This window comes from Mytilus edulis, chromosome 12, assembly GCF_963676685.1.
Source record: "Mytilus edulis chromosome 12, xbMytEdul2.2, whole genome shotgun sequence".
Lineage (NCBI taxonomy): Eukaryota > Metazoa > Mollusca > Bivalvia > Mytilida > Mytilidae > Mytilus > Mytilus edulis.
Window position 1 is genome coordinate 43,096,977 of NC_092355.1, and position 12,046 is coordinate 43,109,022.

The window sequence follows — 12,046 nt, forward strand, 5'->3', positions numbered from 1 at the left end:
TGTATATACCTATTCAATAACAAAATATGATTCAAATCAAAAAAGAAAAAAAACTATCGGCTTCAGTTACCTTCATTTAATATGCTAGTAAACAATTATAACAGACAACAACCAAAGACAAACACTGCACAAGATGCTCCGGGCTTGGGGTGAGTATCAAGGAAATTTGGAGGCGTATTACGATTTTTAAGTTACCACAGGACTTTGTATTGGGTTGCAAGAAAACCCCAAAAAAAACAATAAAAAAGAACCATTTACGATTTTACATCCATGTGTAAACCATACGCTTCTGGATAATTAATCATCAGATAAACGTGTGACAAAAAAAAGTTGAAAGCATGATAACCAATAGGTGTAACCAGAACAGCCAAAAACTTTTTAAAAGAATTCGTTCGCTCATAACAAAAACTTGAACAATGTGTTTTCAGTATCACATCAAACAACTACATAATATATTGACCGAAATTAGGACAAACTGGCAACAACAAGGCTGTTGGAGGAATTTTGGCTTAGCCTCCTTTTTTCAAGCGTTTTGCGGGGATAACCTGTGGGTTTTCTAGTTAGAATTCTACTAGATCGACTTAATGTTCGAGTTGATGTCCTGAATAATGACTTGTTTTTGTTTCTGAATACACGTTTTGTAGTAAGATTAGCTACAGCAATGAGAAACCCTTGTAGACTACAAGTCACAACAAAGATGTAATCTAAAACCTCACTCTGGAGAACTGAACTCAAGGTTCCCGTTATCCAAAATAGTCCCGAAATTACACTCAAACGTAAGAAAATACCAATTTGTTGACTGTAATTTCCTTCTCTTATTTTACTTGCCTCTCCTTCTTTAATATTGAAATATATAGTTAAAATTGTAATACAGATTAAGTTTAAACCGACAGATATCATTAAAGGGCCAGAAACAAAGAGTAAATTGGCAGGGTAGGCTGTTGGAAAACAGATTGCTCCGCCATAGTTAGGCGAAAATTGTGTGGTCGGGAAAATAAATTCTAAAAATAAAGCAGGAATGACGAAAACGAATGGTAACAACAGACCGGCAATAGTTAGAAAGTGCTTAGCACAGACACAACACATTTTGTTTGTTGTGCTTATGCTAATCCTCCTGACGTCATAGACCAAGTAAATAACTGATATAGACATAAAGGAGAAAACTAGCAACCACAGATAATGTAAGACAATGCCTATCACTGTGCAAACATTTTGATACTTTTTAGCTCCTATGCCAGTCAAGAATAACAGATTAGCTAGAATAAGGGCAAGTGAAAGATTTTCTAAATTTGAACCTGGAATAGAAGTCGACAGACCAGAACGCCTGCATACAACGACAGAACAAATTAGGCTTATGACAGACAAACATGTTCCGGTATAGGTAATATAAGTAATATATTCATCTTTCTCGTTCATGAGATTTGGTTCGTGATTTTGTTGCATCTCATTCTGTTCATCTTCACATGCAACGGTATTTATACTCAGAATATGTGGATGTCTACTATCATTAAGAAAGCTATCGATGCTAATATTTGTACAAGGAAAGTTTTCCAAGAATATGTGGGACTGTAAACTGTACTCTTGTATGATTGAGCTAACGTCTGTATCGTAGATTTCATATAAATAATTGAAGACACTACTCTGTTGCGCATTCACATCGGTGATCATTTCAATAACCTACAAAAAGAATTCAAACAGACAAAATAAGTAGAGAAAATGTGAGTTTAAAAAATATCAATGTTTTAGGAAACTTGTTTTTATCTTTAAAATACACACGGAAATTTAAATACACATATAATGGACGTTTATTTTTCTGGTAGGTATTCATATTAAGTACTTATTAGAAGTAGTAGATGCGGTGCGATTAGAACTATACCCATAAGCATACAATGAACGATCTTCGGTTGACCTGATTTAAGCTACAAACTATTAACAAAAATCATTTATGACAACAACCAAAGAATATTATTAAAATACCTGACTTAGGACATCAACTTTAAAGTTAACAGATAATTTTTAGTAACAGGCACTATAATTGGATATTAATGGAAAACTGAAAGTATGATCATTGTTACATTTAAGAGACAACTAGTTTCTACTTACTGAATCTAGAATGTTACAATGAAGTACTGTATATGACGGGTTAAGATTAATTATTATTGGGGCATTTGGTATTTTGAAGTGATCATCTCTTCCGATTTTAGACTGTGCAAAGAACAAAAGTAATGGTATATGGTACTTTTCAAATGCCCTACAAAAGTCGAAGTCTTTTACATTGAAGGCAAGTCGGTTAAAAGCTAAAATACAGCATTAATTATGTGCTTGTTTTGGTGTACTAAGAAAACGGAATAAAGAATATATTATTCTATCTTATTTAAAAGACTTTCAAATGAAAATCAACAAAAACGAAACAATAAGAAGTAAAAAAAATAATGAAGAACCATAGATATGACTTTTAATAATTTCAAATGTTGTCATTTTACATCATAAATATGAAGTGTTCCTTTAAGAATGAATGAAATAGCAACATAGTATATTTTTGTACAAGACATTTCCTTTAGAATACATGTATTTTGCAATTAAGAGGCTGTCCAAGTAAATATCAGGCAAATCCTATGATATGGGTGGCACAACAGAATTTTTTTCCCACTGAATTTTTGGTCCCAATGCAATGTTTATATCATACAAAGGATATATATGTCAAAGATATTTTTGAATCAACAGTGGATGGCTCAGAAAATGATTTTAAAGTTCACTAACAATGCAACAAAATTTCGTACAAAATGAAGAGTTATCTCCCCTTTTCAATGAATTTTCAGTGCTGTTTATGTATTTTTTTCTCTTTATTTGTTGCAGTTAATAAAAAAACAAAATTTAACTTTGAGAAAGAATGAATTTGTGATATGAAATAGATGAAAAAATTCTGAAAACAAAATATGTCATGTGCCATCCACTGCCTGGTTTTTCCATGGACACCCTCTTAATGCTACCTATATATATAGTGAATGCAATAGGAACAAACAATGAAAAAAACAATAACAAAATAAGAGTCAACACAAAAGTGTCTGGATTGGGCATACAAAATAGAAAATAATGCCCAGATTTTTTTTTTATAGTAAAATCATTCACATGAGGTTTTTACAAGGGTTGAACGTTATTCGTATAAAAAAAACTTGTAAATAAAGAAAATTAAGCATCCCACACCCCATCTAGACCTTGATACAAAATTAAACAGAAAAGAATGCTTAACGTTTTCGATATGATATGAACATGTTTTCACATCGGGTCTTATAAACGGAAACACATGGTTACTCTAAATACTCCAAAATAACAAACGTGTCTGAAATTGTAAACGTGTAAATCTAATAGAGAGTTGTTTCATATGCAATCATACCGCAGTTCTTCGTGTTTCATTCTTTGCGTTGTAATACCTTTTCTCTTTGGTATTTTTCCCCATGTTATTTTTTTTTGCCTTTCTAGATATAATCATTCCTTAACCCCACTATCATCTGTGTGTCTTCTTATATTATTGACTATATGTTTACCTTGCCTGATTTTTCCGATTTCATGATCATTTTCCATTTCAAATTTTGCAGTATCTGCGGGTAAGTGATGTACTCTTCTAGAGTCATCTCCGACTTTATAAATAATATGACATTGACCAGGGGAAGTGTCGATGAATTTTCGCGGTTCTTAGGTACATTTAAGTAATCCAAGTATGTTATGTTTGGCACTATGGTCGATAATACCATACCAATAGCAATCTGTATAAAAGCATCTGGTTCTATGGTGTCATTTGCTTCGATTGAAAATCTTAATTCTACTCTGGCATTGGTGTAGGTTTCTTCAGATTCACATAACCCTTTGATCTATAATGAAATATTTTTTTTAATGTGGTGTTACTTATTCGTCTTCCTTTCAAGCTAATGAAAAAAAAAAAAAAAAAAAAATACCAAAAAAAATCCTCTTATAGTTACACCAATCATTATAACATTTCTAATAATGCATTTTACGGTAATTAAAACATTACAATGTGAAACAATTCATAATTTTCAGTCATAATTTGGAAACACTTCACATGTGTCAATTTCCCCCTAACAAAAAATCCTTCATTTCGAGTGTCATATGCATGAATAAATAAAGGCAACAGTAGTGTACTGCTGTTCGTAATTCATAAATCTATAGAGAAAAAACAAATCCGATTTACAAACTAAAACTGAGGGAAACGCATCAAATATAAGAGAACTATGACACAACAGAAACACAACATTAAAATGTAATACACACAGAAACGATCTATAATATATCAATGGTCTTTTTCCTGGCTTGGTACAGGGCATTTTAAGACAAAAATGGTGAGTTGCACCTGGTTTTGTTGCATGTCAATCCTCCCGCTTCAACGGCAATGTTAATTATAACATTAAAATGACAATATTACACGACAGGACTACAGGACTACAATACAAATAAATGGGAGAAAATATAGGACAGAGAAACAAACGATTAATAGCCAACAACAGGTACTTTGTTAAAAATTTAATACACCAGATGCGCGCCGAGTCCACACAATACTGACCAGCGACGCCCAGATGAAAAAAGTTTGAAAGCCAAAAGAAGTATAAAGCTGAAAGAACTGAGGACCAGAAGTTCCAAAAAGTTGTAGCCAATACGGCCAGGTTTATCCACCTAGGACAAGAACATCCTTATTATTTAGAATAATACATACTTTTGCAAACAGTCAATTTTATAAAATGACTATATAATAGCTATACATGATTAAACTGAAGTGGTGATTACCTACAGAACAAAAACGGATAAATTCCAAAAAATCACAGCCTTGTTAGTCATAACCAGTATTACGCTCAAAATGACGTCACATTTGAATTTCTAAAAGAAGTTCCCAAAATGAAGAAAGAATTTAGATGAAGTTCAAGATTAGATTTATATGACTTCTCTAACGTTAATTATATTTGATTATAAACAGTGAAAATAACAATACTAATTAATATCAAATTGCAGTAGTAAATAGATAATAAAGGGAGTTCGCTTCTCAGTTTCAAAGTAGTTAACTTTTCGAAACACTATTTTATATTGATAGGGGATTAATAAAGAAATTCAAAGAGCAAAAAAAATATATATGTCACCGTGCTCGTTTTCGATATATTAGCCATTGAAATTTTGACGGGAAAATGTTTAAAATTTTTAAAGGACTTTAATAGACAGCTCATCATTATACATGTACAAGAATTATAAAATGAAAAATGGGGGTCACCTGGCAGAATTTGTTAATGCATTCAAATGGATAAAACTGAGGATTCCGAAAATCTGACCAAAATTCTAAAACATGACAAGCCAGCTACCTTAATTGTATTATTTAGCTATGTCGGTGTACTTCTGTATCAAACTGTTACACTAAACCAAATACATAAGTAAAGTAAATTTCGTTGATCCAAAATAAAATCTAATAAATGAACTGGAATTATGAATCTCATAAACATGTTTAACCCCGCCGCATTTTTGCGCCTGTCCCAAGTCGGGATCCTCTGGCCTTTGTTTGTCTTGTATTATTTTAATTTTAGTTTCTTGTGTACAATTTGGAAATTAGTATGGCGTTCATTATCACTGAACTAGTATATATTTGTTTAGGGGCCAGTTGAGGGACGCCTCCGGGTACGGGAATTTCTCGCTACATTGAAGACCTGTTGGTGACCTTCTGCTGTTGTTTTTTCTATGGTCGGATTGTTGTCTCCTTGACACATTCCCCATTTCCATTCTCAATTTTATGGATGATCAATTGTCTTAACCATAACACATGAATACAACAGAAAAAAATAAGATGTATAACTACAAACGTTAAGACATTTGACAAAATCCGGTCACAAAAAATATAACATCAAAACTAAATAAATGAATTTGGGATGGAAAAGTACCGTGACACGTCTTATAGCAATGCGAATTAACACTCAGCAAAACAGTCACAATCGGGATTAACTTTAGAAAATCTTAGCAGAATTGTTAGGAGTAACATTATCATCCAGAAAAATGCGATTTTTACAGAGGATGACCTTGAGGTCACTCCGATGTATTGTTATCGCTTAAATTTCCGTCATTCATAAATTATAGTCAAATTAGTTTTGGGTTTTCAACACCAGTGAAAAAAAAATTGCATTTTCATACCTGCGATTTCTGTTCTCCGGTTGTACGATGTTTCAACAAAATATGGAATCATTTCAGTTGTTGATTTAGTGGTGAAAATTTGACTGAATTATATCTTAATAAATACGATTTTATATGTTTAATTGGTGTTTCAGAAAGAGGTCAGGTGCTCTTGTTCATTCAAAAATTATCGTTCATTCATAAATTTATCGTAAAATAAAAATCACTACACAGGTTATACGTGTAGTGTAAATGACCACCTGTAATCTAAAAATAGCGGTCTCACTAATAACGACAAGAAGAATTTTAGCGACAAGAATCGTCAAGAACGGACAAGAAGAATAAATTAAGCGACAAGAAGACTATTTAGCGACATGAAAACTTCTTGTATCGCATGAGGATGACACATATCAAATGAACAATTATGTGTGGGACTTAGTTTTAAGAAATGATGTCAAAGTAACACTATGAAAATATTTTTAGTAAGCTGAAATATATATTTATTTTTTACATGTTTATGTCTTGTAAGTTATTTTATTTCTGTTCCATTTTTCAACATTAGCGTCTCGAAAGGTGAAATGTTTTAACTGAATGGTTAATTTAAATTAATTATGAAAATTGTTAAAATTAAATAAATAAAAGTAATTATTGCCCAGTTACAAACACTACCAGGGGATAATCCATAATTACCCCCAACTTTAGCCTGGTAAACTTGTTGTCTCCTTGTGAAATATAAAACATATTAAAAATGATTTCCTGCTTAAGTCTTTTATTGATATAAAGTCAAAACCTTCTTGCTTTTCACTAGACAACCATGTCCTGTCAGGTTTAATTCTTATATATACATGTAGATGAAAAATAAAAGTCCCCAAAACATTAACATGGCAGCAATTGCTTTTACAGCCTTTAAGGCTTTGATTTTTTTTACAGAAGAGTGTCCACCATGCACTTGCACTGCACTATAATAATAGTAGAATAGAATTATCATATACAAATAGATGAAAATTATATATACATGCAATCGTAATATTAATAATATATGTAACAACAAACCAGTGTATTCTCTACGACTATTATTATATAAGTATAATAGTCCAAGGTATACTGATTTCTTGCACTACAATATAATAGTTATTACGGTGAGGTTGAATTTCCTGTCATTTATTCATCATCCAAGCATGAACTTCTATCAGAAAAAAATATCTCTGTAAATTAACCCAAGTTTCAGGTATAGAGATGTGATCTGTTTCTGTGACATGCGCTTTTGACCATCCACAAGAACCTGCGGTCATCCGATGTTCAGTACTTCAGTACTTTGATTATATTATTCTGACACTCACACAAACGCGAATTTCAGGGTAAACATACTATTGCACCAAATACTTGATTCAAAAATCATACAGCATGGAGAAACTAAAAGTGCCACTTTTTTCAAACTTTGTTTTCATTACAATAAAATTTATAAATTTTGTATTTTGTCTTATATTTTAAGCATTTGCTACGTTGTCTTGACTAATCGACAAAATTAAAATGTATTAATCCTAGTATGACTTACTGGATGATAAGTACCAAATTCTAATGCAATTTGTATGTAACATTTTTTTTCATTGGCTAAAAGTTGCCGTCAAATCCACAGTTGACCAGGTGTAACTAAGGAGGAACAACCATTTTGAAATGATTGAATCAACAAATGTTCGATTACTACTATATAATCGAAAATAAAACAACACCTACCTCGAATTCGCCGTTTTAATGTTATTTTATTCGAATTTGAAGTGTACAGGTAACGTAATAACCTCCAGTTTGTAACTTTTCATTTGTATGACGTCACGTTTACCCATGACGTCTTTGCGCCAAAATCATTCATAAAGTTTCGCGGATTTTTTTTTATTTGTCTGAAATGCATTAGAATCGGAATAACAGTACTGTAGTTGAAGAGTTGACACCGTCAATTTTGATTTGACGGTCGCAAATCTCCGTTTTACTGTCTCCGCTACGCGTCGCCAGTAAAACTGCATTTGCGACCGTCAAATCTACAATTGACGGTGGCAACTCTTCAACTACAGTACTGTTATTCCTTAAGTATACATACGATAATTTGAAATTGTGCATACATTTTCATAATCTAAATGTCCGAACAATGCGAGATGTACAGGAAAGGACAAGAATAAAGATGGAAACATAAATCAATATCAACTTTTGTTGAATTTACTATTGGTGAATATAATTAAGATGGTACAAGATAGGCTCCAAAGATATATCCCTACAAACATACTAAACTGTGACGCCGCTTATACTTGCAATTAAGAATATAACAGTTTACCTGAGTTTGGCAAGCATCCTTTGGTTCTTTAAATGAAAACAAGACTGTTAGTGGATGCATCGAATCAAAACCATAACCATAATCGCGGGTGAAATCAATTCCTGGTCCTAAACAAAACGAATAGGTGTAATCAATAGGAACACAGTACATATTTTTGTAGGTTACCATATCGGCTTCTACTGGACTGGTCCCATATTGATAGCATTGAGAGGATGCCGTCGCACTTATTTCAGTAGGTAAACAGTATCTTTGTTCCACTTCCGGTGGTATAACATATATCACGGTAGTATATTTATCATAGTACAATTCAAACAATTTCTCATGTGTGGTTAAATTTTCAAATTTTACTCTTAGGATTTCACTGTTTACGTTTGTTATCTTAACATCTAGGACTGTCAATACTGATACACCATTGCAAATGGCGCAGTATCGGTTTCTGTAGAGTATACCCTGTTCGTCTGCAACCCATGGTCCTACTTCTAGCAAACTGCTGACGTCACACAAAGAACTATCTGCTGAGTTGGTGGTCTTCGGACATTTCGTAATTACGTAAACTCCATCAAACAGCGAGTGTCTATTACTTTTTAGACATTCGTATCTCAAATAAGCGTCATTAACAACATGTGTGGCATTTGGAATTATTACCTCGTTACAGCAATCATTAAAATCTATACAGTCTTCATCACAATTACAGAATTTTGTTTTTGTCTGAGCAATAAATGAACAAGTTGAAAAATTAGCACAAGGATCATTCCTAAAAAGAGCATTTAATTCTTGTGATCCTGTTTGATTTTCCACTGACGAAAGCTCAATCACCTTTGAAGATCCGGATACCGAAAAGTCATCTTGCATGTTAATGTTACTAGAAACAGATTGCAGTTCTTTTTGTGGTTCATTTTCAATATTAGAACTCGTTTTGGTGGCTGAAAAAGAAACTATTCCGTTCGACAAAAATACACAAATGAGTAGAAAACATCTCACAAAGACACGAATTGAAGGAAGTTCCATGTTTCAATACTTGTTTTCCATTTAGACATATAAATGTATACCCTATACAATCTTGATATTAAAAATATATAGCATGTGGCATCAAAGTTACACACGTAATTAGAAATACGGTAGGTGGTCATTTGAGATAAGTGTAAGTTATTCATTAGGTGTAATACAACGCCCTTCTCACGTATCCACATGTTTTTGATAATTTTTCACCCATTTAGATGCTTTTAATTTAATCAGAAATGTACTTTTAAGTTATATATATACACATATATTGATATCCAATTTGAATGCTAATTGTAATGCATCCATTCTTTCGTCAGACTGGTGTAATGATTGATAAATTAGTCAAGGGGAGCAAGGTCGTATTATTTTGAAATACATGTGTTGAGATTTGAGAGTGCTTATCCATGTTGTCTTGTGTATCGTTCTTAAGAATTGAAATTCGTATGTGTTTGAAATCAAACAATATTTTTGGAAGAACAAACAAATTGAAATATGACCTATCCGAACCATAAATTGTCTTTGGTAACCTTAACTATTTTCATAGTTTAGGAACAAAAAGATGAATTTTCATACAAAATCAGATTCCTATAGAAAATTTAAAGTTAAGGAGCCTGTTATTACATGTATTAAGTGGTTGTCGTTTGTTTCTTTGTAACATATTTGTTACACATTTGTTTTTTCGTTAATTTTTTGTACTTAAATAAGGCCGTTTTAGTTTTCTCATGAATAGTTTTACATTGTCATTTCGGGGACTTTTATAGCTGAGTATGCGGTATAGCCTTTGTTCATTGTTGAAGGCCGTACGGTTACCTCTAATTGTTAATTTCTGTGTCATTTTGTCTCGTGTGGGGTGTTGTCTTATTAGAAATCCTACTACATATTCTTTTTCTATTTCGGCCATGTCGACCTATTTGTAAATGTCATTTTCTTGACATTTCTTTTTTCGTTTTACTTTTTTCTCTGTGTCTAGTATAGTTTATACAATAAATCTTTGTTTGCTGTAATTTCTTATAACAAAAAATATAGGAAGAATGGAAACGTGTAAACATCTTCCTTCAACAACAATAAACTATATTTGTTATCAACTGATTTCAATTTATGTTGGCTAATTTGTAAAAAAATATATGCCTATAAATATTGCTATTCAAAATTTCTCTCAATTGATGGAAAGTAAATATAGACAAAAATTTGCGTTTTTTGATTGAGTTAAGACTGCCAATCGATATTTTGTCGTGTGTTTTTCTATGTTGTGATGTTATGCTATTGTTTCCTTCAACAACAATAAACTATATTTGTTATCAACTGATTTCAATTTATGTTGGCTAATTTGTAAAAAAATATATGCCTATAAATATTGCTATTCAAAATTTCTCTCAATTGATGGAAAGTAAATATAGACAAAAAATTGCGTTTTTTGATTGAGTTAAGCCTGCCAATCGATATTTTATCGTGTGTTTTTCTATGTTGTGATGTTATGCTATTGTTTCAGAAAAAGGGAGAAAGTTTGGTACCATAACAACGTTTAATCCCGCGGCAAATGTTTGCACCTGTCCTAAGTCAGGAATCTGATGTACAGTAGTTGTCGTTTGTTTATGTAATTCATACATAAGTGTTTCTCGTTTCTCGTTTTTTATATAGATTAGACCGTTGGTTTTCCCGTTTGAATGGTTTTACACTAGTAATTTTGGGGCCCTTCATAGCTTGTTGTTCGGTGTGAGCCAATGCTCCGTGTTGAAGGCCGTAAATTGACCTATAATGGAATACTTTCATATTGTTATTTGGATGGAGAGTTGTCTCATTGGCACTCACACCACATCTTCCTATATCTAAAAACCCTTGGTTTTGGTAAAGTGTAGTCATGGAATGGTAATAACTCCGGTTAGGAGTAGACTGACGATTTCACCTATAATGATTAAACGTTCTTGCTACTCATGTCTTCAACAATGCACAAAATCCATCAGGACAGTAAGGAGTAAAAGGTCCCGATACGACAAAATGTTCAACATTTTAAACGGAAAACTAAATAACTTTTTCATGTACAATTTATATATATACGAGATATATGAAAAGGAATATAATAAACAGAAAAGAATGGCAACAACTGGTCATGACTAATTACATACTCTTGACTTATAATTTGGGCAGTTACGTAATAATGAACCGAACGGAGAGTGTTACGGTACAAAATGACAAAACTGCACAATTCAGTTGACGTATCAGATTGACATGAATAGGGGAAAAACACGGAGAACAATTGGTGACAATTTGCAATTGATATTTGACGTCATCATTTTGTTAAACATTTGCTTTTATTTAGTTTCCGTCAGATTTTGATATATATACAAAGTAAAACAATGCTTTTTAGTCGTACTGTTAGTTTATTATGATAAATAAAACTTTTTGTTTTGTTTATTTGAAGATATAAAAACATGCTAAAAAATAGAGTGACGCATCTCTTTCGATTTTCAATAATTTAGTCATTTTATGCATTAAGGAGATAAAACATCGCCTTATATATCATACTTTGTACTTGATACTATTCGAAAAGCTTAATGGAAAATAAAC

At 32.2% G+C, this 12,046-nt stretch overlaps 1 protein-coding gene across 1 annotated transcript; it reads right to left on the bottom strand.

The window, feature by feature from the left end:
• Window positions 1-430: 430 nt before the first annotated feature.
• LOC139497638 (uncharacterized) lies at window positions 431-9,331 on the bottom strand. The gene is made up of 3 exons (XM_071285867.1): window positions 8,480-9,331; window positions 3,546-3,869; window positions 431-1,677 (listed from the first exon to the last, which is right to left on the bottom strand). The coding sequence occupies exons 1-3, from the start codon at window positions 9,329-9,331 to the stop codon at window positions 466-468; spliced, it is 2,388 nt and encodes a 795-aa protein (XP_071141968.1). The 3' UTR covers window positions 431-465.
• Between the last annotated feature and the right edge of the window lie 2,715 nt (window positions 9,332-12,046).